This window comes from Syngnathus floridae, chromosome 2, assembly GCF_059516105.1.
Source record: "Syngnathus floridae isolate MCC-2025c chromosome 2, RoL_Sflo_1.0, whole genome shotgun sequence".
NCBI classification, from domain to species: Eukaryota; Metazoa; Chordata; class Actinopteri; order Syngnathiformes; family Syngnathidae; genus Syngnathus; species Syngnathus floridae.
The window spans coordinates 27,360,992-27,386,466 of record NC_142414.1 but is presented as its reverse complement, the minus strand read 5'-3'; the positions used below and the strand labels follow the sequence as shown (position 1 = coordinate 27,386,466).

At 50.1% G+C, this 25,475-nt stretch overlaps 3 protein-coding genes across 12 annotated transcripts; 2 read left to right on the top strand and 1 right to left on the bottom strand.

Annotated features, from left to right (window-relative positions):
- Positions 1 to 304: 304 nt before the first annotated feature.
- On the top strand, positions 305 to 12,100 carry dvl1a (dishevelled segment polarity protein 1a). 4 transcript variants are annotated; one of them, XR_015857312.1, is made up of 15 exons: positions 305 to 780; positions 3,378 to 3,447; positions 3,650 to 3,774; positions 5,765 to 5,883; positions 6,023 to 6,161; positions 6,223 to 6,316; positions 6,449 to 6,518; positions 6,758 to 6,897; positions 7,309 to 7,385; positions 7,694 to 7,761; positions 7,833 to 8,138; positions 8,242 to 8,409; positions 8,494 to 8,709; positions 10,249 to 10,374; positions 10,447 to 10,596. XR_015857312.1 is itself a non-coding variant. In XM_088369947.1 (15 exons), the coding sequence occupies exons 1-14, from the start codon at positions 611 to 613 to the stop codon at positions 9,762 to 9,764; spliced, it is 1,767 nt and encodes a 588-aa protein (XP_088226073.1). In that variant the 5' UTR covers positions 306 to 610; the 3' UTR covers positions 9,765 to 9,802; positions 10,447 to 10,551. The 4 variants fall into 4 exon arrangements, 3 of the variants coding, with proteins under 3 accessions (XP_088226073.1, XP_088226070.1, XP_088226071.1); XM_088369947.1 differs by lacking the exon at positions 10,249 to 10,374 and adding an exon at positions 9,760 to 9,802 and having other exon boundaries at positions 306 to 780; positions 10,447 to 10,551; XM_088369945.1 differs by lacking the exon at positions 10,249 to 10,374 and having other exon boundaries at positions 310 to 780; positions 7,833 to 7,910; positions 8,004 to 8,138; positions 10,447 to 12,100.
- Positions 12,101 to 12,166: 66 nt separating this feature from the next.
- LOC148403000 (uncharacterized) lies at positions 12,167 to 14,643 on the top strand. Of its 2 annotated transcripts, none has more exons than XM_088369951.1 (6): positions 12,167 to 12,374; positions 12,714 to 13,025; positions 13,101 to 13,142; positions 13,260 to 13,370; positions 13,888 to 13,913; positions 14,002 to 14,643. In XM_088369951.1, exons 1-6 carry the CDS (start codon positions 12,305 to 12,307, stop codon positions 14,224 to 14,226), a joined length of 786 nt encoding a protein of 261 aa, XP_088226077.1. In that variant the 5' UTR covers positions 12,167 to 12,304; the 3' UTR covers positions 14,227 to 14,643. The 2 variants fall into 2 exon arrangements, with proteins under 2 accessions (XP_088226077.1, XP_088226076.1); XM_088369950.1 differs by having other exon boundaries at positions 13,257 to 13,370.
- Positions 14,644 to 19,122: 4,479 nt separating this feature from the next.
- Positions 19,123 to 25,447, bottom strand: LOC148402999 (OX-2 membrane glycoprotein-like). Of its 6 annotated transcripts, none has more exons than XM_088400586.1 (8): positions 25,283 to 25,447; positions 24,677 to 24,764; positions 24,498 to 24,591; positions 23,998 to 24,321; positions 23,057 to 23,380; positions 22,262 to 22,543; positions 21,394 to 21,477; positions 19,123 to 19,578 (listed from the first exon to the last, which is right to left on the bottom strand). In XM_088400586.1, the coding sequence occupies exons 2-8, from the start codon at positions 24,689 to 24,691 to the stop codon at positions 19,358 to 19,360; spliced, it is 1,344 nt and encodes a 447-aa protein (XP_088256712.1). In that variant the 5' UTR covers positions 24,692 to 24,764; positions 25,283 to 25,447; the 3' UTR covers positions 19,123 to 19,357. The 6 variants fall into 6 exon arrangements, with proteins under 6 accessions (XP_088256712.1, XP_088256702.1, XP_088256743.1 ...); XM_088400576.1 differs by having other exon boundaries at positions 21,394 to 21,480; positions 25,283 to 25,446; XM_088400592.1 differs by lacking the exon at positions 19,123 to 19,578 and adding an exon at positions 20,317 to 20,369 and having other exon boundaries at positions 21,394 to 21,480; positions 25,283 to 25,445.
- Positions 25,448 to 25,475: the final 28 nt, after the last annotated feature.

The window sequence follows — 25,475 nt, the reverse complement described above, 5'->3', positions numbered from 1 at the left end:
GTATTGACAAGACACCGGGGCTGTGGGGATGTCTGGAGTGCAGTTAAGCTCCTCCGGCATTTTATGTCATAGTCTGAAAACTATTTTGAACCTCACACACATGTATTTGGTATGAAGATTTGAAGTAGAAATCGACGAAAAGGCATGAAGGAGGGCGTGGTGGTGTCAAACGATTGACAAATGAAGGTCGACCACTCTTCCACACCCAATATGGCGGCGACGCGGGCGTACCAAGGCGGCGCCCGCGTCTCACCGCTCTTCCGCCGCCGCCGCCGCCGCCTCGCGTGCACGACCAGTCCCCGAAAGCGCCGCTCGGTGGCAGCAGCGCGTCGCCAGCGAAGCGAGCAAACGTTCCTCCCAGCAGCGAATGGCAAGGATGTGGATGTGGACGGTCCCTTCCTGTTTTACAGCCCGCGGTGGAGCAGAAAGACGGCGAACATGTCGGAGTCCACGCGGGGCTCGTCCCCGAAGCGGACGCTCGTTTACTAGCGCGTGCTGCTCGTTCTGCTGCTAAGCGGAGCAGAGGCGGCGGCGGCGGCGGCGGCAGCCCGCAGTTGTTGCCGTTCCCTTACGGTGTGCCTCTGTCAATGCTCGCCCTCCTCTCGGTCTCATGGCGGAGACCAAAATCATTTATCACATCGACGAGGAGGAGACTCCCTATCTGGTCAAATTGGCCGTTTCTCCGGACAAAGTCACCTTAGCCGATTTCAAAAATGTGCTCAGCAACCGACCCGTGCACAACTACAAATTCTTCTTCAAATCGATGGACCAGGATTTCGGGTGAGTGTCGTTGTGCTTGTTGTTGTGCCGATTGTCTTATTGCCGGGAGCAGCGCGTGCGTGCGGTCGGGCGGGCGCGCGCGTGTTCGCACACTTCCTGGCACCTGCTCGTTATTCCCGGCCGGCCGGCCGGCCGGCGCTTCAGTGCGCCGTGGACGAGCCAGGGAGACGAGTGTTCGAGCTCAGACCAGATCCGTCCGGTGGCCTCCGAATCGCGCGCGCGCGCGTACGCGTACGTACGGACGCGCACACTCTGGTTCGTTGCAGCGTCATGTCTGCAGGTGAACAGTCGGCTTCCTTATTATTCTGCTTTGTGTCGCGATTGATTTGATCCGTCAATCTTGAATGTGATCCATGGCCCCTCCGTAAAATGTCGATTCTCGCTCACCGTTCTCGCCGACACAAGAGCCGTATCAAACATTCCGTCTTTCATTTGAACGGACTGGATTCTCTCTCGCCGTGATCATGTCTGCATTGGCGGGCGGGCTGGCTGGCTGGCAGGCTGGCACTTGGCGTCCGTCCACAAGAGTGAGCGCGGCGAGGCGACTAATATTAGACCGCCCGTATCGTCATTGGACTGGACTAGCAGCCCGTAGCGGTTGTCTCCAAAAGCATTGACGTTTGCTTTGTCGGACACGGAATTGTCCTCGGGCGTGAGTGCCCTGCCGTTGACTGGCGACCAGTCCGGTGCGTACTGCCACCCAAAGGGGTCGTTTCCAACTCATCCGACAGGAGAAAACATGCCTTCTTTTGGCTCGTCTCTCCTTTCAAACAGCATCCCTCCCGAATGGTCCGCCAAGCCTCGATAAGAAATGTATTTTGCAAAAAGTCAGTAGTCAAAAGCATGCTCTCTCAAACGTTGTCAACTATCATTCATGAGAAATGTGTTGCAGGCAATAATCACTCAATTCAAAACCACGCCTCGGGTGCACGCAGAGGCTAGGGCAATGTGCGACGTCCACTTTTCCTTTCAATAGCACCAGGAAAGCCATCGGAAAGGCTCGGCCCGCTCGCTGTATGTAATGTTTGGATTGACGCCGAGCGGCCTGGTTCTGATGGCCGAGCGGCCAGGTTGCCGTGGCTGAGCGGCCCAGTTCCCACGGCCGGGCGGCCCGGTTCTGCTGGCCGAGCAGCCTGGTTGCGATGGCCGAGCGGCCCGGTTCGGATCACGGCGAACGGCGCGTGCTGTTGTTGAGCTGAGGGCCTCCAGCGCTTTTTGGGCAAGCGCTATCCAGAGGCGTCAGAGGCTCTCTCTCTCTCTCGCTCTCTCTCTCTGTCTCTGTGGCCTAGTAGTAGAGTGTCCGCCCTGAGACTGGAAGGTTGTGGGTTCAAACCCCGGCCGGGTCATACCAAAGACTATAAAAATGGGACCCATTGCCTCCCTGCTTGGCACTCAGCATTAAGGGTTGGAATTGGGGGGTTAGATCACCAAATGATTCCCGAGCGCGGCACCGCTGCTGCTCACTGCTCCCCTCTCCCCCAGGGGATGGATTAAAATCACATGGGGATGGGTTAAATGCAGAGGACAAATTTCACCACACCCAGATGTGTGTGTGACGATGATCATTGGGACTTTAACTTTAACTGTCTCTCTCTCGGGCCTCCGAGAACGCTGGGACGGTGCGGCGTCTGACGCCGTCCGGCGACTGAAAGGAGAGGGCGGCAGGCTGCCGAGCCAAGGAGGAGAAGCGCAAACGGGTTGCGCTTGCAGACGCCGTTTGAAATGGAAATGAGCATCCGGTGGACCCCCTGCCGCGCTGCAGCCATTTTCTCCCGGCGCCATTTTTCTCAGCGCTTTGAGGAAGGCTTCGGCAGACTGGAACCGAGGCTTGGCTGAACTCGCTGCGCTGATTTGCGCCCGATTCGTAGCGGACGCTGTCCGCGTTTCGCTATCCGAGGCCCGTCCAGCCTCACTGATCCGTTCCAAGCAAATTTGGACCTTAGCAGAAATTCCCACGCGGACCTGTCAATCATTGACACCGTTCCGGTAAGAGGAAGCGACTTGCCGCAGCACGTCATCGGCTTTGCCGTTGAACTTTGTCCTGGCGGGTCAACGGTTAACCGCAAGGACAGAACCTTTTCTTGCGGGGCCGTCCGTCCAAGGTGCCAGCGCACATCGTTAGACGGCTCTTTTTATCCTCATGTATTGAACAAAATCGAGTGGCTACGCTAATGGAGCTGTCTTTCGATGACATCATCCACGTTCCAGATGCTCAGGCAGGCGCGGCGGTTTCTCCGCTTAATCCGGCCGGCTCGTTTGCAAATCTCTGAGTCAAGTCGTGTCAATTACAATCCTCGATTCACCCGATAGATGTCATTTTGAGGAAAAAGACTTGATTGGCCACACAGAAGGCCCGCTTCTCTCAAATCTGTCCTCTCCTTTGCCGAGACAACGGGAGGAGACAGGATGACGATGGCGCTGCCCGAAGTGAAAGGCCACTTTCGAGGGTGCGCACAGGAAACGGGCCAATATTCTTCCCACTCGCACAAAGTTTTGCAGTGGCATTTTTTGTTTTTCGCTCCCGGCACCTTTCACTCGCGGAGCAGGTGTGCGGCGGCGGCGGCGGCGGCGCCCTGACCTTGTGCTTCTTTGCGTAGGGTCGTCAAAGAGGAGATTTCCGACGACAACGCCAAGCTGCCTTGCTTCAACGGCAGGGTGGTGTCCTGGGTAAGTCTGACGATATGCAAATGCGGGCACCGCGATGCAAACGAGGACGCCGCGATGCAAACGCGGCTCAGCTCTACTCCAAGTGCGTTTAGGTTGGGCTGCTTCATTAGATCCGCTCACGCTTCATCTCACGCACACGCACACGCACGACTACTGTCAGACCGAAAAAGTGTCAAATTGCTGCTTTGCTTCCGTCCGCTAGTTGGTGCTGGCGGAGAGCGCTCACTCTGATGGAGGATCCCAGTGCACAGAGAGCAACCCGGAGCTACTGCCGCCTCCTCTGGAAAGAACCGGCGGCATCGGTGACTCCCGGCCCCCGTCCTTCCAGTGAGTAGGCCCGTCCGTCACCCACCGCTTGTCGTGTATGCGCAATGGTGTCCTTTTTACTGCGCAGAGATGGATGTACGGTGGGAGGGAGGGAGGGAGGGAGGGAGGGAGGCAAAGCTGCTCGGTGCCGATGCGTGAACGTGCCGCGTACGTGCCAGGGGTCAACTGTGCTCCAGGGCCGCTTTTTGATCCCTCGCTCTCTGGCTCGCTCGCTCGCTCGCCGTACAAATGCAGTTGCGGTGCTCATCTCCATCTGCAGCCAGTCATTGAGTAGCATTCGTTCGTCACTCAGAGCACTCATCCATGTGTGCTGGCTGCCACATGGAAAAGGAAAGAAAAGAGAAAAGAAAAAAATGCTGTGACATGATCAGGTACTCCTCTTCCCAAAATGGACCTTTTTTTCGGGGGGGGGGGGGAAATAGGGCTATTTTGAGAACATTTTTTCCCCCGAACGTTTTTTTAAGATAAAAGTATGCCAAACGATGGTAAAGAAAGTTAGACGCCCGTATGAAGAGAGGCCTGCCTCCGTGTCCCCATGTGGGAGGGGCATTTTCGCTCCTGCTCCAAATGAGGTCTTTCTAATTCCTCCACCATGTTGCACTTCACCTCCAGCGGCGTGGCCAAAATGCAGCCCAGCGTACGCAGCCCAGAATCCAGGTGATGCCATAGAAATGTGGAACGCCTGGCCCGCCATGGTGGGTGGGGCACGTGGGAAAGGAGGGCGACCGACGCGTGCAGGCAGGCAGGCAGGCAGGCAGGCAGGCAGCTTCCCGGCCACCGCATGCAGTCTGCGGTCAGGAAGCTGGCCGGCTGGCCGGCCGGCCACCGCATGCGGGCCCCTCTCGAGTCACCAGCCCTCGGAATGGTTTTCTCTCCTTTGCGCCCCGATTGCCGTCGTCCTTGGCACATGCCGGAGCATTCCCTAGGCAGCCCGATGAGCAATACCTGGAGAATACGGCGCCGAATATAGCCCGTTGTTGCCATGGCGGGCCCGACCGAGGCTCTCTATATTGAGAACAAGCAATAAATGTCCTGAGCGAGCGGTACGTCTTAATTCTGCCTTTGGCTCGAGATTGCTCTCTGCTGGCCTGTCCGAACATCATCTTGTCCTCTCAATTTGATTGTTCCCAGCCAGCTGGAGTTCGGACGACTGCCTCCATGCGGTGCAATGTGACAGTGCAACGACCTTCGCACGATGATCCCCCCCCCCCAGCCTTTTTTCTTTTCCTCTTTGAGTCAGCAGAGCAAATGAAGCTCATCCTCGCCGTAGCCTGCCTTTCCCGCTCTCCCTAAATATGATGACCGCTTCATTAGCCTTTTGTGCCTTATATACGGCATTCCACGGCAGAGGAGCTTGTGCAGGTTGCTAATCCCGATGAGCGCACATGAAAAGCAGTCATCTCCGATTCCCAAGAGGGAGGGGGCAGACATTTGCAGCAAAGGGGCTGGCGGATTTGAAAAAAGGGCTGGGGGGGGGGGGATGGGGTTGCATTTGTTCACAGCTGCAGTTTAGCCTTCGATCGTGTCGCTCCAGATCTGGAAGCTGCACTAGCCTCACGGCCGGCGGCCAGATGCGGCTCGTCGTCCTGAGCCCCGCTCGACGTTGCGACGTGACGTGCGTCTCGCCGGCGGCGGCCGTCTTGGGCTCACGGCCGCCCGTGCTCGCCGAGCGTTAACTCGCGTTACGCGTGCACTATGCGTGCTTGCGGAAGAAAGACGTTTGCCAAAGTGGACGCGCGGCTTCGGCAAAGCCCATAAGCCTCTCTGACAGAATAACAATTCCCGCAGACCCCCCCCCCCCGGTCTTCACTTCGAAAGCGGAAGCCTCCGATCGGCCTTTCCACGAGTCTATCCGGCCTGACTTTTGGTCACCCCGGAAAAGGCGTCACCTTTCGGCCGGAGCGGTGCATTTGAAAGGCGTACCTCATATTACGTGCAGAACCACAAATGTTGCCATTCTGCTGCCAACCGGACTTCTTCCCGATCGCAGTGCCAACGCGGTGAGCGGTCGCGACGGCCCGGATCCCGAGACGGGCACCGAGTCCCTCCTCAGTCACCGGCGTGAGCGAGAAAGGGAGCGGGCGCGGAGGAGAGCTCGGGAAACCCAGCGTAAGTATACGACAAAGCGGAGCGACGTGGACCCGGGCGAGCGTTGGCTATTTGGGAGGCGCGGCGCGGCACGGCACGGCACGGCACGGTCCCTCGGCCGGGCGCTCTCAACGCCCACCTGTCTCCCGCTCGTTCCCAGTCCCTCGCATCAACGGTCACAGCAAATCGGAGCGCGCGGCCAGGGACTCGGCCGCGGCTTACGACAGCCCCTCGGTGGAGAGCAGCGAGCTGGAGTCCAGCTCCTTTGTCGACAGCGAGGATGACCAAGACGCCAGCAGGTAAGGGCGTTTTTCTCCTCACGTAGCCCGCACCATTTCCCATGTTTGTTTTTCCGCTCAGGCTCAGCAGCTCCACAGAGCACAGCACCTCCTCGCAGCTGATGCGCAGGCACAAGCTCCGCCGGCGCAGGCACAAAGTGGCCAAAATGGACCGGGTGAGTGGGCAAATTGGCCGGCCGGCCGGGCGGGCGACGTCGACTGCCGGCTCCGACGGCCACGCACGGCCGTCCGCCACGCACGGCCGTCACGCTCGCTCGCTCCCTCCCTCCCTCCCTCTGCCCTCGCAGTCTTCATCGTTCAGCAGCATCACCGACTCCACCATGAGCCTCAACATTATCACCGTCACACTCAACATGGGTGAGTGGCAGAACTTGACGCGGGCTCAAACGTACCGTGCGCGACGCGACGTCTTTGATGGCCGCGCCCATCGTTGACTTGCAGCTACTTCCTCGCATCCGTCCGCAAACTTTCGGCGCCGAAGCGTGCGAGCCGCGACGCGTCCATTTTCTTGAATCTACGTATCGGCTTCCTTGAATAGCTTAGCGAGAGAGAACCTTTTGCTCTCACTGAAGCTTGTTCTTTGTTCCGGCCACCAGAAAAGTACAACTTTCTGGGCATCAGCATCGTGGGTCAGAGTAACGACCGAGGCGACGGCGGCATCTACATCGGCTCCATCATGAAGGGAGGAGCCGTGGCCGCCGACGGCAGGATCGAACCCGGCGACATGCTGCTGCAGGTACCGTGCCGTGCCGGCGTATGAAAAGAGAGCGTTTGGTTTCATTTCAGAAGCGCAACGGTGGCTCCTTCCATTTTGCGTCTTTCCATGTTGCCGTGCACGGATCTTCATTGCTAGCATTCGATTGTAAAGCGATCCAACCGCGCGTGCACTTTTTTCGCGGCCACTAGAGGGCTGTTTTGAGTCAAGAATGAGAAGAAGGCTGCTGGTTAAAACCAAAAAGTAGGCACGTGTATACGTAGGCATTTACATCTAAAAACGGCGGCTCTCAGATCATGCGATGCATTTTTTTGGCTTTGTGTCAAACGAATGGCCACTTCCTATGTCATCGGTATGGGGGAATGCCGATTCGGGTTGTTGATATTGTTCCGCCGGTCGTCAGTTAGCGAGCTCTGACGTCTCTTTCTTCAGGTGAACGACGTCAACTTTGAGAACATGAGCAACGACGACGCCGTGCGGATTCTGAGAGAGATTGTTTCCAAAACCGGGTAAGAACTCGTGCTTCCAAATCTGCTGAAACATTTATTTTGCCCCCCCACCCCAATCAACGCCCTTGAGCCGTTGCAGATAAAGTTCCGACGTTCGAGTAAGTCACGCAAAAGAATAGCCGATCTGGCTTTTCTATTTCCGTCACAAATGGCATTTGAAGAGCGGCGCATCCCCCCATTTGGTATCGGCCGCTATCCAAATTCAATCCAAGTTGTTGACCTTGTGTCTGAATTGCGGACGTTAGCAAAGAAGAAGCGCGCCGACTGACGATGAACTATTCCTGACTGAGCCCGTGTCTCCTTTTCAGTCCAATCAGTCTAACCGTTGCCAAATGTTGGGACCCCTCCCCTCGAAGCTACTTCACCATCCCTCGAGGTAGGACCGAATGCGAGAATCATCTCCAAAGACGGCGTGGAAAGCAAAGCCGTGTCATTGTCTCTGAGCAGCTGAGCCGGTGAGACCCATCGACCCCGCTGCCTGGATTTCGCACACCACCGCCCTGACGGGACCGTATCCCCACTATGGTAACGAGTTCACAGGCCACCGTCGCGTCATCGCAGAGCGCACGTTTGCATCGTTTTGTCCTCGTTGTCTCCGTCCTTTTGCCATCTTTGCAGAGTTTGACGACTTGCCTCTATCGACGAGTAAAACCGACATGGCCACCGTCGTCAAGATTATGCAGTTGGCAGACTCTGGCCTGGAGATCCGGGACAGAATGTGGCTAAAGATCACCATTGCCAATGCTGTCATTGGTGAGCAAAAGAAAGCTTTCTTCTGTCAACAGACCAGGCCATTTAGTCGTAGCTCGCTAGCAGCAGCTTGACCGTTAGTCTGTGACTTTTCTCACCGCGCCAGGCGCTGACGTGGTGGACTGGCTCTACTCCCGAGTGGAAGGCTTCAAAGACCGGCGGGATGCCAGGAAGTACGCCAGCAGTCTGCTCAAACACGGCTACCTGAGACACACCGTCAACAAGATCACCTTCTCGGAACAGTGCTACTACACCTTTGGGGACCTCTGCCAAAGTAAAGTGTCGATGGCGTGCCGTCCGTGGCTGGCCAGATTGCTTGAGCTCACTCGCCTGATGGGCCGCTTGTTTCTTCACCAAGACATGGCCTCGCTCAATTTGAACGAGGGGTCCGGCAGCGGCGGCTCCGAGCAGGACGCTTCGGCCGCGCTCCCCCCCGCCGGCAACCCCTGGCCCATGGGGGGGCAGCCCTTCCCCTACCCGCCCTTCCCCTCCGCGCCGCCCTGCTTCCCGCCCGGATACTCGGACCCGTGCCACAGCTTCCACAGCGGCAGCGCGGGCAGCCAGCACAGCGAGGGTGAGTACCCGTGGCGACGTGAGCCGACAGACATTTTTCCAAATCTCCAAGCGGAACGGCGTCTTCTCGCCAAACCGCCGTTTGCAACCGCCAGCCCCAGCAAATAGCGGGCCTAATTTTCTTTCGGCCGCTTTGTTCGGCTAGCTATCGCTTTATCGATTGACTTGCGCTGTCAACGAGACGACGACGACGACGACGACCTGCCGCATTGCGGGAGAAAAATACAAGTGGCCACTTTTGAATGTGAGAAAAGGGCACATCGTCTGTCCCAAAGTGGGATCCCAAAGTTGACAGCGCTTTGGCTCATCCTTCAATATGCCAATATGGCATCTGACAGTCAAAAGCCACTCGGTCAAGATAAGAAAGAAACACCAAGCAAAACACTGACGTTGAGAAACACACTTGAATTTTGTACTGGTTTTCAAACTTGCCGTTAATCATTCACTCCTTCAACGGCATCGCTTCCCACTCTCTAGCGGCATCTTTGAAGCAAAGAAAAAAAAAGAAACAACGCAAATAAGTGACTGTGGCAAGGCAACGGTGACTAGGCGGGGGTCCGCTTGACTTTCGAAGCATGCCCGTTTGCGTCATCGAGACCTTTCTCCTCATGTCGCACGCTCTCTCGCTGTCTGTCTGTCTGTCTGTCTGTCTGCCTGCCTGCCGTGTGCGTCGAGGCCGTGTGGAATACTGCAGCTCTCCCTCCCTCCCTCCCTCCCTCCCTCCCTCCCTCCCTCCCTCCCTCCTGGTGATGGTGGGTGAAATGCACCATGGACGTACGTATGTAGGCACGCCTGTGCCACTGTTGAAATTTGCCAAAGAAATCTGCTGTAAGAGAGCTATTGGACCAGCGGCCCACAGGTCGCCCACTTTGTTGAACGGGCCAGCCCATCTGGAATCCATCTTCCCGTTTGTTTGGCACCATTTATCACGTGTGTGCGTTAGATGATCCCGGATGGCTGTTCTGGGCTTAGCTTAGCTTCGCCTGGTTTAGCGACCGAGGAAGACGTGTGTAATTGTGTTGTTCCCTCTGTTTCTGCTGGGCAACCGTAGACTGAAGGAGGGAGGAGGTAGTCCCAGGACACCGGGGGAACCGGTAAGCCTGCAACAAACCCACCACCATCCAAACCCCTCCCTGCCTCCCTCTCTCTCTCTCTCCGCCGCTTTCTCCTTCCTTCCCTCTTCCCTCCCTCCCTCCATCCAGCCAGCCTTGCTGTCCTCACTCTGTATGCCTGCCCGTACAGGTCTGTAAAGTGAAAATCCACATCTTACAGACACACCAAAGAGCGCGTTGAAGTGTCTGCCTAATTTGCAATATCAAAACCAATGAGTCTCAGGCAACGAAAGCATTTCTTTGTCCGGCATCACACGTTGACGTCGCCAAAATAGGGCAAGCAGCCTAGCGCCTCACTTGGATCTGGATCCGTTTGAATGATGGCGTAGCGGCTGGCAACTATGCTCATGACTAGGTCATATGTTCTACGACGTAGCGGCAAATACGCTCATGACAGTATGTTCTACCTTTCCCAAATGGGTTTTTAGAAAAGTCTTATTGCACGACTACAAACGGCCCGCCCGTCCGTCCGTCCGTCCATCTGCCAGCCTTGTAAAGAGCATTCAAGCAAGCGCTCCTGGCAGAAGCTGCGTTGCCTGCCATCCGTCGTCATGGTATTGTGTTCAGGCGGTCCCACTTTGCAGCGCCTTGCCGCTGACGTCGGACCAACTGGGTCTTGTGCACAGGTAGCCGGAGCAGTGGCTCCAACCCCGGCGCGGGCAAGGAGAAGGCTCACAAGTCCACGTGCGGCGCGTCGGAGGCGGGAGGGAGGCGCGGCAGCCAAATGAGCCATCACAGCCGGGCCCGGTCCAGCGGCAGCCGCTCGCACGGGAGCCGCCCGTCCGCCGCCTCTGCCGCCGCCCCCTCGCCCTTCCCCTGTGCCCGCAGCGAGCCCAGCCAGGCATCCTCCCGCAGCCCCCTGGGCTTGCCGCCGCCCTACTGCCTGGCCCGTCTGGCCCCCAAGGTCACGCCTCCCGGCAGAGAGCTCTCCAGTTTTCCCCCTGAGCTGACCGCCAGCCGCCAGTCCTTGCAGCACGCCATGGGCAATCCCTGCGAGTTTTTCGTGGACATCATGTGACGGCAAAGGAGACCCGCCAAATGTACGTGTTTGTGAAGTGCTGTTCAATGTGGTGATTGTGCAGTGCGGAGGGGAGCGGAGCGCTGGGGTTGGAGCGCTTCTCCGTTCCGTCTCCTGTGAGCGCTTGAATCGAGGCCTGGATCTCAATCCCCAGAGCGTCGACATGGGCATTGGCGTCTGTCTGTCCCACGCTGTGGCGTCACCCCCTTTCGGGGTCCTGTTCCCATCTCCCCATCAAGTGTGCCACCCGAAGAAGTCATTGTCTGGATTTGCGCCGAGGGGTCTCCTCTCGCTGAATTTTCAAAGAAACGGTCGACGCGCTGGAGGATGTTTTTGAGCTTATTTATTTGGTCTGTGCCGCGACCTCGTCCGCCGGCCGCCGCCACCGCATCAGCCGTCTGTCAATCGGCGGGCGGTTTTGCGTGCGTGCGGTTGGCTTTGCTTGCGCGTGACCATCAAACGGCGGCGCCGTCGCCAACGTGATGCCTCGTGCGCATGCGTTGTCTTCCCGGCAAAGCACTTGCATGATGACGACGACGACGACGACGGGGCCCGGTTGTTCCCAACTCAACTGTCGCGGCGTAGGCTTCTGATTGACTGGTTAACGGACGACGCCACTAACCCACTGAGCAAGTCATCGTGGAAATGATGTGGTTTTTTTACGTCACGGGGCGATGTCCCGTGTGGGAAATGGCTTCATTTCCTCTTTTCAATGTCGGGCTTTGACGAGATCAAAACTTCATTTATTTGTGCAAAAAGAAAGGAAGGGGTTCAAAGGAGCGCGTTGCGAACAACCGGGCCACGTTGTGACACACTTTGTAATCTGGCAAGTTGTCTGTTGACTTCAAATAATGGACGAGCCTTTCTTTCTTTCTTTCTTTCTTTCTCTATTTATTTATTTATTTATTTGGTTACTAATTTTAGCAGCCTGTCCGATCACTGGGCGCGCCCAAAGAACGGCAGCTTGCTTGCTTGCTTCCTTTGTGTGTCATTGAACCGCATCAGGCATCCTTTGAGTCCAAGTGAAACGAATCATATTTTGATGAGCACTTTGGCAAGTTGTCTCTCCCTTCCTGCCACCAGTCTGAAACACTGTTTCCAATCAACCTTTCTCTTGAATCGTCTTTCTGTACAATCCAAATGTTAATTGTACATAGATATGTATGATATATGATTAAAAAAAATCTCTATGTTGCCACTTTGGGCTAAAGTTTCTGTGAGTGCTATAGAAATAAATTTGTACTTTTACTTTGTGCGCAGCATGAGAAGACTAACTGTTGAGTTCTTTCGAGTTCTTCCGTAGCAGCAAACCCGCCCACCCACTCTCACAAACGTACTTCCACGTATCACTTGCAAAGATAGAGTCAGTTGTATTTCTGTCAGCGTAGTAGCCAAACGATGAGGCGCCTCGAGACGGTCTCATTTTGAATTGGTTGCAAGATGTGGAGGGAGTATCGTCGTCAGTTATGAAGCACTCTTGGAGTGTGCTTTTTATCTCGAGCTTGGCAGTGCTGCATCTCACGTCAAGTGTCAGCTGTAAGTTGCTTTTCTTTCAGTATGATTTCCTTTTGTGTTCTTCTTCACCCCAAAAAGTCTGTATAAATTCAAACTCTGTCAAGTCCAGATGTGATGATAGAACCTTATTTGTCTTACCTTTATACACAGTCATGGTGGATTGGAAAGAAAAAAAAAAGATAAAACAAGAATGTGGCCCAGCATGGTGTGTAGTGGTTAACATGTCTTGCAAGTTTGGAATTGGTGACTAGAAGGTCTGAAACTGGGCCACATTTACATTCACTATTCAAAATGTTCCTACTACCGTCTCCTAAATATATGTTTGTGTTAATTCATGTGTTTCTCGTTTTCTCTGACCAGATTGTGATGACTGCGGGAAAATCATGGTGAATGACAGAATTTACAAGACTCCACTTGGGGAAGACTTGGAGATTAAATGCTATATTATCGGCACGGACCAATTGTCGCACAATGTCTACTGGTATAAGTTGGAAATTGACAAATTTGTGCCGGTGACCGTTGACTCTCATATTGAGATCGAATTTGAGAAGTTAAGCAATGTGAAAATGATGCTGTTGTTACGTTTCACAAATATACAACAAAGCAATGCAGGTTTCTATCGCTGTCAAAGTGGATCGGCCGTAGGACACAACATCAACGTGTCTGTGTATGGTATGTCTTTTTGCGGTCCTGAATTTCCATGGACCTTCCATGGACCTTCCTTACACACCACCTTTGCTTTTCCAGGTAATGACATAATGACCAACATCTCGTCTAGGAATGACACCAGTAAGATTTTTTTTGCAGCAGCAGTAGCAGCATTCTGTTCATATTTTAAGATGATTATTAGACACTAGCATATACATACTTTATTCGCGGAAATAAAGTGTATTTTTCTGTCAGCAGGTATGTCAAAGGAAGAGATCAGATGGATGTATGTGTACTCCGCTGCAGGCACGATCGCATTTGTCGTCATGGTGATATTTGTTTCTATCATTTCAATGCAACGGTGTAAAGGTGAGGCGTTTTCATCCAGATATCTTTTTGTGTTTACAGTTATACTTATTTTTTTGTGGTTGTCATTGAATGACATTTTTATTGCATCATTTTATACATCTTTTTGGACTAAACATTTTTAAAGAAATAACACCTAGGCCGACCGACCGACCGACCATCCTACTCTGTTGTCATTGTCGAGATGTGGTGATTAAGAGAGCCAACTATCAATCACCTGTTGTGAATTTTGCACTCGTGCATCTTTTTTAGAAAACAGCAGGTCATGCAAAAAGTGCTGAAATGCACATTGAAAACTTTAGAAAAGCCTTTCATTCATTTATCCATATGCTTGTTTATGTATTTAGTATTTTTTATATACATTTTTAGGTCCATCCTGGTATTTCACCCAAAAGCCAAATATGTATCTCTATACTTGAGAATAGTGTCAATGTGGTATATCTGTATTTAAATATGAATACGTTCACATTTATAAACCAAAACATATTTGATCGAATAACATGACATCTCCTTCATGCAGGTCACGCGACACGAACCGAAACTGAAGTGAGGCATCGTCAATCATCTCCGCAACATAACGTTTGGAAATGTGTCTATAAATGATGTCTATTGATTTTATTTTTGGTGTGTGCAGCAAAGCAGAGGCGAACCACAAAGTGTGCCAACCCCCTCGGGCAGCTACATTTACAGCGAGATGAGCGCAGAAGAAGGAAAGCACTCAAAAACAAGCAGGGTGGAGGACGACAGATCCGTCACCTATGCCACTCTCGACCCCCAGCTGCTTGCCGCCGCCGCCACTCCCGCGAGACCGAGGAGGCTTCAACAAGAACCTTCACACTATGCAGATATACGACTGTAAGATCGGCTGTGACACATGATGGAAAGTCAACTTTCATCTGCATTCAAGCGAGGGAAACGACTCGTTTCACATCAGCTTCCTCTCACATCCCAAATGTCGAGCTTGCTTTTGGAGGAATGAGAGGTGACACTCGACTGGCCGGAGATCATTGTTGCCACCAAAAAAAAAAAAGGCTCGTCTTATCTTATTTGATTGCTATGACGAGCGGAAGGTGAAGCAAGTTGTTGTCGTACATAGTGAGCCTTGCGGTTGATCATCACGTTTGCATCTGCAAAATCAGCACCTGCACGCATTCTCACACTTTGACGAGTGGTGCGAACTTATGTGTCCTCTGATGCTCATGAATAATTAGCGGGGGAGGGGGGGGCATTCGGAATAAACGCTTGTCGAGCGAAAACCAAAGCAAAATCAAGAAAATCAGTGAAACGGCTCTGACGTTGCGGACGGAGTAGCACCAAACTTGAAAGTACATTTTCACAACAACAACAACAACATGTTGGGAGCGTCAAGAGCCCATTCATGCATACAAAAATAGTCTCGTGGCTCATTTCTCAATATGACTGGAATGCGGATGTTATCTTTCTCACAGGAAAGCACGCCATTTTCGCACAGGCACGAGTGATGTGCATTCCAGTTCTTTTAAGTGAACTGAATCTTTAGAATCATTGCACTCAAAAGATTCGTTCAAACGAATCGTTCAACAAATCGTTCACACACACACTGATCCTTTTCTTTTTCTTTTTTATAAATCAAATAATCAAAAATCATGGTCAAAGCTGAACTCTAAGTGAAAAGTGCCACACCCGCTCTCACCCCCACTTTCTGATTGGCTGTTTGATCTGTGACGTCACACGGACACTCCATTAGGTACACCGCCATTTTCAAGTGTACCTAATAACAAGCCACTTTATTAGGGAAATATCATGGTCAAAGGTCACAGCTGTCAAGCTCCAGTCCTCGGGGCCGCGTTCCAACATGTTTTCCAAGTGACCCTCGTTAAGCGCAGGTGCGTGAAAAGTTTTAGATTCTTTCACGTTCAAAAGGAGCTAAAAGTTTTCACGCACCTGCACTTAACGAGGGAATCACCCGGACACTCCATTAGGTACACCGCCATTTTCAAGTGTACCTAATAACAGGCCACTTTATTAGGGAAATATCATGGTCAAAGGTCACAGCTGTCAAGCTCCAGTCCTCGGGGCCGCGTTCCAACATGTTTTCCAAGTGACCCTCGTTAAGCGCAGGTGCGTGAAAAGTTTTAGCTTCTTTCACGTTCAAAAGGAGCTAAAAGTTTTCACGCACCTGCACTTAACGAGGGAATCACCCGGACACGCCATTAGGTACACCGCCATTTTCAAGTGTACCTAATAACAGGCCACTTTATTAGGGAAATATCATGGTCAAAAGTCACAGCTGTCAAGCTCCAGTCCTCGGGGCCGCGTTCCAACATGTTTTCCAAGTGACCCTCGTTAAGCGCAGGTGCGTGAAAAGTTTTAGCTTCTTTCACGTTCAAAAGGAGCTAAAAGTTTTCACGCACCTGCACTTAACGAGGGAATCACCCGGACACTCCATTAGGTACACCGCCATTTTCAAGTGTACCTAATAACAGGCCACTTTATTAGGGAAATATCATGGTCAAAAGTCACAGCTGTCAAGCTCCAGTCCTCGGGGCCGCGTTCCAACATGTTTTCCAAGTGACCCTCGTTAAGCGCAGGTGCGTGAAAAGTTTTAGCTTCTTTCGCGTTCAAAAGGAGCTAAAAGTTTTCACGCACCTGCACTTAACGAGGGAATCACCCGGACACTCCATTAGGTACACCGCCATTTTCAAGTGTACCTAATAACAGGCCACTTTATTAGGGAAATATCATGGTCAAAGGTCACAGCTGTCAAGCTCCAGTCCTCGGGGCCACGTTCCAACATGTTTTCCAAGTGACCCTCGTTAAGCGCAGGTGCGTGAAAAGTTTTAGCTTCTTTCACGTTCAAAAGGAGCTAAAAGTTTTCACGCACCTGCACTTAACGAGGGAATCACCCGGACACTCCATTAGGTACACCGCCATTTTCAAGTGTACCTAATAACAGGCCACTTTATTAGGGAAATATCATGGTCAAAGGTCACAGCTGTCAAGCTCCAGTCCTCGGGGCCGCGTTCCAACAGGTTTTCCAAGTGACCCTCGTTAAGCGCAGGTGCGTGAAAAGTTTTAGCTTCTTTCGCGTTCAAAAGGAGCTAAAAGTTTTCACGCACCTGCACTTAACGAGGGAATCACCCGGACACTCCATTAGGTACACCGCCATTTTCAAGTGTACCTCATAACAGGCCACTTTATTAGGGAAATATCATGGTCAAAGGTCACAGCTGTCAAGCTCCAGTCCTCGGGGCCGCGTTCCAACATGTTTTCCAAGTGACCCTCGTTAAGCGCAGGTGCGTGAAAAGTTTTAGCTTCTTTCGCGTTCAAAAGGAGCTAAAAGTTTTCACGCACCTGCACTTAACGAGGGAATCACCCGGATACTCCATTAGGTACACCGCCATTTTCAAGTGTACCTAATAACAGGCCACTTTATTAGGGAAATATCATGGTCAAAGGTCACAGCTGTCAAGCTCCAGTCCTCGGGGCCGCGTTCCAACATGTTTTCCAAGTGACCCTCGTTAAGCGCAGGTGCGTGAAAAGTTTTAGCTTCTTTCACGTTCAAAAGGAGCTAAAAGTTTTCACGCACCTGCACTTAACGAGGGAATCACCCGGACACTCCATTAGGTACACCGCCATTTTCAAGTGTACCTAATAACAGGCCACTTTATTAGGGAAATATCATGGTCAGAGGTCACAGCTGTCAAGCTCCAGTCCTCGGGGCCGCGTTCCAACATGTTTTCCAAGTGACCCTCGTTAAGCGCAGGTGCGTGAAAAGTTTTAGCTTCTTTCGCGTTCAAAAGGAGCTAAAAGTTTTCACGCACCTGCACTTAACGAGGGAATCACCCGGACACTCCATTAGGTACACCGCCATTTTCAAGTGTACCTAATAACAGGCCACTTTATTAGGGAAATATCATGGTCAAAGGTCACAGCTGTCAAGCTCCAGTCCTCGGGGCCGCGTTCCAACATGTTTTCCAAGTGACCCTCGTTAAGCGCAGGTGCGTGAAAAGTTTTAGCTTCTTTCATGTTCAAAAGGAGCTAAAAGTTTTCACGCACCTGCACTTAACGAGGGAATCACCCGGACACTCCATTAGGTACACCGCCATTTTCAAGTGTACCTAATAACAGGCCACTTTATTAGGGAAATATCATGGTCAAAGGTCACAGCTGTCAAGCTCCAGTCCTCGGGGCCGCGTTCCAACATGTTTTCCAAGTGACCCTCGTTAAGCGCAGGTGCGTGAAAAGTTTTAGCTTCTTTCATGTTCAAAAGGAGCTAAAAGTTTTCACGCACCTGCACTTAACGAGGGAATCACCCGGACACTCCATTAGGTACACCGCCATTTTCAAGTGTACCTAATAACAGGCCACTTTATTAGGGAAATATCATGGTCAAAGGTCACAGCTGTCAAGCTCCAGTCCTCGGGGCCGCGTTCCAACATGTTTTCCAAGTGACCCTCGTTAAGCGCAGGTGCGTGAAAAGTTTTAGCTTCTTTCGCGTTCAAAAGGAGCTAAAAGTTTTCACGCACCTGCACTTAACGAGGGAATCACCCGGACACTCCATTAGGTACACCGCCATTTTCAAGTCGGGGCTGCGTTCCAACATGTTTTCTGCGGCCCCGAGGACTAGAGCTTGACAGCTGTGACCTTTGACCATGATAATTCCCTAATAAAGTGGCCTGTTATTAGGTGCACTTGAAAATGGCGGTGTACCTAATGGCGTGTCTGTGTGATTCCCTCGTTAAGCGCACCTGCGTGAAAAGTTTTAGCCCCTTTTGAACGTGAAAGAAGCTAAAACTTTTCACGCACCTGCGCTTAACGAGGGTCACTTGGAAAACATGTTGGAACGCGGCCCCGAGGACTAGAGCTTGACAGCTGTGACCTTTGACCATGATATTTCCCTAATAAAGTGGCCTGTTATGAGGTACACTTGAAAATGGCGGTGTACCTAATGGAGTGTCCGGGTGATTCCCTCGTTAAGTGCAGGTGCGTGAAAACTTTTAGCTCCTTTTGAACGTGAAAGAAGCTAAAACTTTTCACGCACCTGCGCTTAACGAGGGTCACTTGGAAAACATGTTGGAACGCGGCCCCGAGGACTGGAGCTTGACAGCTGTGACCTTTGACCATGATATTTCCCTAATAAAGTGGCCTGTTATTAGGTACACTTGAAAATGGCGGTGTACCTAATGGAGTGTCCGTGTGATTCCCTCGTTAAGTGCAGGTGCGTGAAAACTTTTAGCTCCTTTTGAACGTGAAAGAAGCTAAAACTTTTCACGCAGGTGTGTTTAACGAGGGTCACTTGGAGAACATATTGGAATGCGGCCCCTCGAGGACTGGAGGTCCACACCCCTGGTTTAAGTGAAAAGTGCCACACCCGCCCTCACCCCCACTTTCTGATTGGCTGTTTGATCTGTGACGTCACTTGGACACTCCATTAGGTACACCGCCATTTTCAAGTGTACCTAATAACAGGCCACTTTATTAGGGAAAAAATCATGGGCAAAGCTGAACTGAAAGTGAAAAGTGACACACCCACCCTCACCCCAGTTTGATCTGTGACGTCACACGGACACTCCATTAGGTACACCACCATTTTCAGGTGTACCTAATAACTTTAAGCATTTTTAGTACGTGTCAAGAATGTGTATTTGACGACTTGCTCTTTATTTACAGAACGTAAAACACATACATATTGTCATAAAGTAGTTAACCAAAGGTCAGATTTTTGTTTTCATGCCCAAAAAAAATAAAAACAAGGAATAAAACACCAGACAAGTTTTAACAGGTTTTAATCTTTAATGTAAAATGATGATAATAATAATAATAATAAAAGTACATTTCAAACCAGCAATCGAATGTGAAATTGTAGTCGATCTATTGGATAACAATATTTAGGCGTATATATGCATACACGTTATTTTAAGTGTTATAAAATCAAGATTAGTCAAAGAGAAGCAGACTCTCCCCGTTGTTGCATAACGGGGCATCCCTTCATGCAATAAAGTTAGCCGTTAGCTTGGAGAAAACGCGCATAAAAGAAGTGGTGGTTCTTTCTTTCCTTGGCAAATCGTCAATCGACATGCTGGCTTCCATAGTTCACGGCAAGAGGGAGACGCAACACGTTCACTGACTGCTCCGTTGATGCACGGGAAGGAAGGCAGTTGACCCATTGCCTCGTTCGCGAACAGGAAAGCCAGGATTCGTTCCCTCACCGATCCGGTCTCGCGATGAACTGGAAATGCAAATCACTCATCGTTCGTGAACGGGAAGTGACGTCATTTTCTTCTTCGTTTTGTTTTGCGGCGAGGTGGGACCAGCTTCAATGCGCATTACCGACACCTACTGGTTGAAGTCATATGAACTGAAAAAATCACTTCCTAAAGTGATTCGTTCACTCTGGTTCACTGAAGAGATTCGTTCTTTTGAACGAAACGTTCACTCATGAGCCAACACTACCAGGCAGGCCAAACCTGCAAGTCACACCAGAATTATTTGACGGCAACCTCACAAAGGTCGCTGGTTTGCCAGTCTTCATGAACTGGACCACTAAGACAAGCATTTCTCAAAAAGAAGTGAGATTTCATGGCCCCGCCTCTTTTTCCTCATACTTACAAGTCACCACAAATGAAGGACATTTTTAAACCACAATATTATGTCAAGTGCAGGATGTTTTAAAGGGGAAGAAGCCAAAACAATGGTTTTCTTTGCAACATGTCATTGCACATCAATTACAGAAGGTGCGCAGGGAGTATCAATCGGATTAATAGTTATTCATCACATTTATACTTCTTTTAATTGGATGGATGGATGGATGGATGGATGGATGGATGGATGGATGGATGGATGGATGGATGGATGGATGGATGGATGGATGGATGGATGGATGGATGGATGGATGGATGGATGCCGACGGATGTCGACGGATGCCGACGGGTGTAAATTGAATTGCCATTCCTCAGTTGTGCCCTTAGTAATGACTGGCTGTTTATGGTGGGCAGGATGTGGTCCCCTCCCTTGCACATCCTGCTGGCTCAGAAGGATGCCACAAAACACATTCAAACCATTCATGTGGTTAAGGTTTTCTGGTTGTTTTTTTTTAGCTTTGAGTCGTCAATAAAATTGCAGATATAGGGAAAACTTTTTCACTTGAGGAGGTTTTCATCGTGTTGGTTTGCATTTGACACAAAAAGCCTCGTGTTTTACTGTAAGTTTGGGTGTGTGCATTGTTCTGTGTGTGGGAGCAAATTATTTTTGTCATGGAGCCTTCCAACTGCAGCCTCCTCAAGGCTTCCTCCTTTCCACCCATAGCAAAGACATGCCCTTTTGTCCAGGCTGAAACAAACACTTCTGTTTTGGAGCAAGAAAGGAGACCAATTGAACAAGAAAAGACCAAAGGGGCTCAGACATTTTTGCACTGACTGATTCCTAGTCTACTGCTACAATAAATACAGCCAGTGTTATTATTTGGTCATGAGACTAATTCAGAATTTATTTTCATTGTTATTTATTTTAATTATTTTATTTATAAAAACACTGATCAATTAATGTATGGATTTTCCATGGAAAAATAGGGAAAGAAGTCTTACAATGGTGAAAATGTGAAATTTATTTCAAAAAAATAAATAATACGAATTCTGACTGACTTCAGAGGTGCCAAATAAATAATAAGATATGATATGATATAAGTGGGGGTAGACTGTAGTTTTAAATTGTAAGTTCACCTATCACCATTCGACGGCCGATATGTGTTAGTTGTGCGTGCACCTTTCCGCTTTCAAACTTGTCAAATTGGAACTATTGTTGAAGCTAAAAGGGAACTAGGCTTCAAAACACCACCGTCACATTTTCCAGAGAAGAAAGGTGTGAAGAGAAAGGAGGGTGTTGACAAGATTACGCACACAGTGTGGAAAGGAAAGCAGCTCTGAAACCTGGGAGATGACCTTTTCCACCCTTGTCGAAAAAAAATGTCGTTGTTAAAAAGGATTTTCTTTCCGGTCTATGTCCCTCCCCTGCCATGAGCTGCATCAATTTTCCAAAAAGAACTTACGACGGAGATACACGAACAAGCCGATGAGGATCAGGAATGCCGGCAGACCGCAAGCCAAGATGATGTTGACAATGAAGGGACTCACTGCTGCACATTAGAAAAGAAAAGAAAAAAAAAGAAAAAAATACATCAACGTTATGCTCTCAGATGTGCGAGGAGGGGAAAGAACCATTTCCTGCATTTGATTTCCCCCAACAATACAGCTTCTATTCAAAACCAAGGCCATGACGAATGTCAAAGTTTGAAGAGTCATTTGACTCAACTTGGGAGTTAAAGAATTGGAATGTGACTTGAGGCATGAACGCCTGACAAATTTAAGGGGAAGTCAATCCCTACTTTGTTTATTTTTGTAACAATAGGTTTCTCCTCTCGTCAGAACGCAGCATTAAGATTAATATTACGTTTGTGGAATATAAGATAAGCAACAAAATATATCCATCTCAGAGGGCGGCCATTTTGTCAAATTACGTTACAGTTGGTAGCTCTCAGGTCACAACCGATGGATGATTGGTCGCTTCCCAGCCGTCACGCTACAATTTACAGAACAACTTCAATTCCTAAGCTGGACAAAAAAGGGACGGACGGACGGACGGACGGGCCCGCTGCTTGTTTGTCGGCCGGCCGGCCGAGAGGAAGCCCAGTAGCCTGGCTATTAGCTTGCAAGCTAGCTAGCGTCTAGCGCTGATTGTCGCTGTGGAAAGCCCTGCGACGACCCGGTGGGATATATTCCGGTCCCGTGAGGTTTTAAGCAGATACACATTTTGGCAGCTCAAAAATATGAGTAAGAAAATTGTCAAACATAATAGCAACTCTTTTTCCGAAGGCCGTAGTTTCACACGTTCAGCGGATAAACAGAGAGAAAGCTCACCTGATAAGTTGCTGAGGGACACTGAGAGCGGTTTGTCCAATCCCTGATGGTGTACGATGCATTGGATGGACCGCTCGGTGAGCTGCCCCGACGAGAGGAGCAGTGTGCTCGTCACCGTCGTTATGCCGTCAGCGTTGAGGAAAAGCAGCGATGTGTTGAGACTTTGGTTGTACCCGCCGATACTCCACGTGATCTCTGCGGCGGGCCGCGACCCAGCGGTGCACTTGGCCGTGGTGACACCTGAAGGCGAGGTCGCGTGGGTTACCTTCACCTCGGGTAAAACTGGAAGATAAAGGGATAAATAAAGTCAGAAAGAATCTGGTTATTCTGACCACTCACTAAGTTTGACACTTTGTGTATCGCAGGCCAAACATCTGTGCATTGAAACAAAGTTGTGAGCTGTTTCCCAAAATGGCAGAGTAAACATCATGTCATTTTAGGACTTAGTGGTCATTTTAAATTAGAACTCATGCTGAAGTGACGTGGGGTCGGGCGATGACTTGACTTCTGACCCACCCAAAAACACTAACAAGTTACACCATGTGTGTCGCTTAAAAAAAAAAATTTAAAAAATCAGCAAATGCTAAATTCAGGCCGTTATTTGTTAAAATGATTCCATTTGATATATTTTTCAGTTGCAAATCTTGTTTTTTTTATGCACATATCAGCCTTTGAATGTAAATTTGGGAGGTTTTGTTATATGGTGCTAAAAACACGGAATCCGAGGACTATCATGACCAACACTCCTTGAATGCAACATTTTGGATGCCATTCCGTCCTTCTGCCCAAACTCACCATAAACAGAAAGACAAGTGGAGCCTGTCCTGGTGCCATCTGGGAAAGTATGGAACTCACAGGTGTAGCACGCCTCATCTTCTATTGTAACCGGCTGAAAAACCAGCTTGGTGTCACTCAGGCTTTTGCTCAGGTTCATGCGACTCCGCAGTGCCTCTTCTACATGGTAGTGAACTCGGGAGTAGGACGCCACGGTGATCGTCCCCTGCTCAATCTTCTTCTTCCACAGAACCTGGTGCACCCGCTCAGGGAGGCCGTACCGGCAGGACAACGTGGCAAGCTCGCCACTTACGGCCATCTTGTTAGCATCTGGATGCACCCTGGCTGGAGAAAAAAAATGGGGTGTGTCATCGCATGCTTTTTTTTTTTTTTTGGGCTCACATCTGCTGGGACTATGATATGCAGTAAAAAGTTTACACAACAACGACGTTACCTCGGGAGCCAGTTTAACAAAGACGAAACTGGGAATCAAACTGTGCTTGCTCACTGGTAGCAAGATGGCTACTGGTCGGGAGGGAGGGAGGCAATAACCCAACAACGTTCCCATTCGCAAGTGGAACAAACAGTCTAAGTAGAGATGGCACAAAGAGTGCAGTGAAGGCCAACTTGTAGCACACAGCTCAAGAATAATGAACAAAGACCGGAGATGGCAAAAGTACGTACATGCTCACACACTGGGAAAAGACTTGGACTATGTGCGGATTGAAAAAAACAGTCTGTTTTCAAATGTAGGGAGTGAAAAGAGAAGAATTGCCAGATATATTCAAACTGAAGTAAAATACAGAAAGTGAGTGAGTGAGTGAGTGAGCGAGCGAGCGAGCGAGCGAGTGAGTGAGTGAGTGAGTGAGTGAGTGAGTGAGTGAGTGAGTGAGTGAGTGAGTGAGTGAGTGAGTGAGCGAGCGAGTGAGCGAGCGGCCAGCACTGCCAACCACTGAACTCACCAATCACGCTGACGCATGTGATGCCTTCTTGTGAGCCCGCAGGGAAGACGTCAAAGATGCAGCGAAAGCAGCCGTCGTGCTCAAGCCGCACCTCTAGAATGGTGATGGAACTGGAGTTCTTTTGCCACGAGACGAGCTGCACGTTGGAGTCCTGGTGGCTAACGCGGATGGACGCTCCGGGTTGGTACGCCAGCAGGAGCTTGTTATCTTTGTCGAGCCAGCGCACTTGATGGACAGTGTCGCTCGTTGTCGTGCTAACATTGCAGCCCAATAGGAGGGGACGGCCTGCTTCGGCAATCTCAGCGGCAGAAGCTAAGACCTCACCTGAGACAATACAAAGGCAAGGCTGATTGGCTGGCTGGCTGGCTGGCTGGCTGGCAGTGAAGGAATTTTCAAAATCTGTGACATCATTGTTAAGCCATTACATTTCTTTTCAAACGTGTCACAGTGACAATGTTAGTGTTGCCAAATGATTTCATGAAATAAAATGGTTTATTAACCTTGTGTGCTGGATGTCCCTCCCATCCAGAGTAGCAGAGTAAAATGCAGACCAAGTCCAAACATGTTCAATTGCAGCAAGCTCACCAACACGCGCTATCCAACAATGTTTCCACCGATTTGAAGGAACTTTTAAAATACTTTTAAATGGTGCAGCTGCTGATGTCTTCCAAATGATCACCTGATTGATGTTCATCTTGTTTAAGCCATGACAGTGCAGCTCAGCTGCATAGAGCTTCACCACTCCAAGTGCGATTCGTTTCCAGAGCCTGAAACAAAACAATATAAAAGGTCAATGTTTGGCTCAAAGTAGTCCATTTCCATGACGCTTTTTTTCCCTCAAAGCTTAAATATTTCAACAGTGTATTTATTGATCGAAATCACTTTTTTGTCACTTTCCATCAGGTACCACTGTTCACTTCACATGGCTTGCTTGACTTTTGTAAAAAATATTTTGATTTCATTTGTCGACGCTCTTCATTGCTCGATGACATTTTTAAAGTACTTTTTTAAAAATCATTATTACTTTTAGGCCTAGATAATATTCTGTATCCCACTTACTGCTTTATCACTTGCGATGATGATACCAGCTTGCTTTTGAACTAGCTAATCAGAGAAGCGTACTTCAATTCTGAATATTGATTTTAAAAGAAAATCTGTAATTACAACAGCGATTACAATCAGGTTATCTAAGGAGAAACTGCTATTCAAACGACTTTCTCAAGCACAGAAATGAACGCTTACAGGTCGGAAGATGAGTGAATAACTGAAGGCAAATAAAACTCACCCGCGGTCAGACTGCTGGATTTGTAAATGTCGGTCGGTAATGAGTGTGTTTTCAACCTTTCCGATGAAAGGACGCCATGACCGCTTCCAAGGAGCAGCGAGCAAATCATGATGTGGCTCAGTATAAGCTCATTAGCCATGGCCTCCCTCCTCCAATGGATTCGTTCAAACCAGGAAAGCGCGACCTCCAGTGG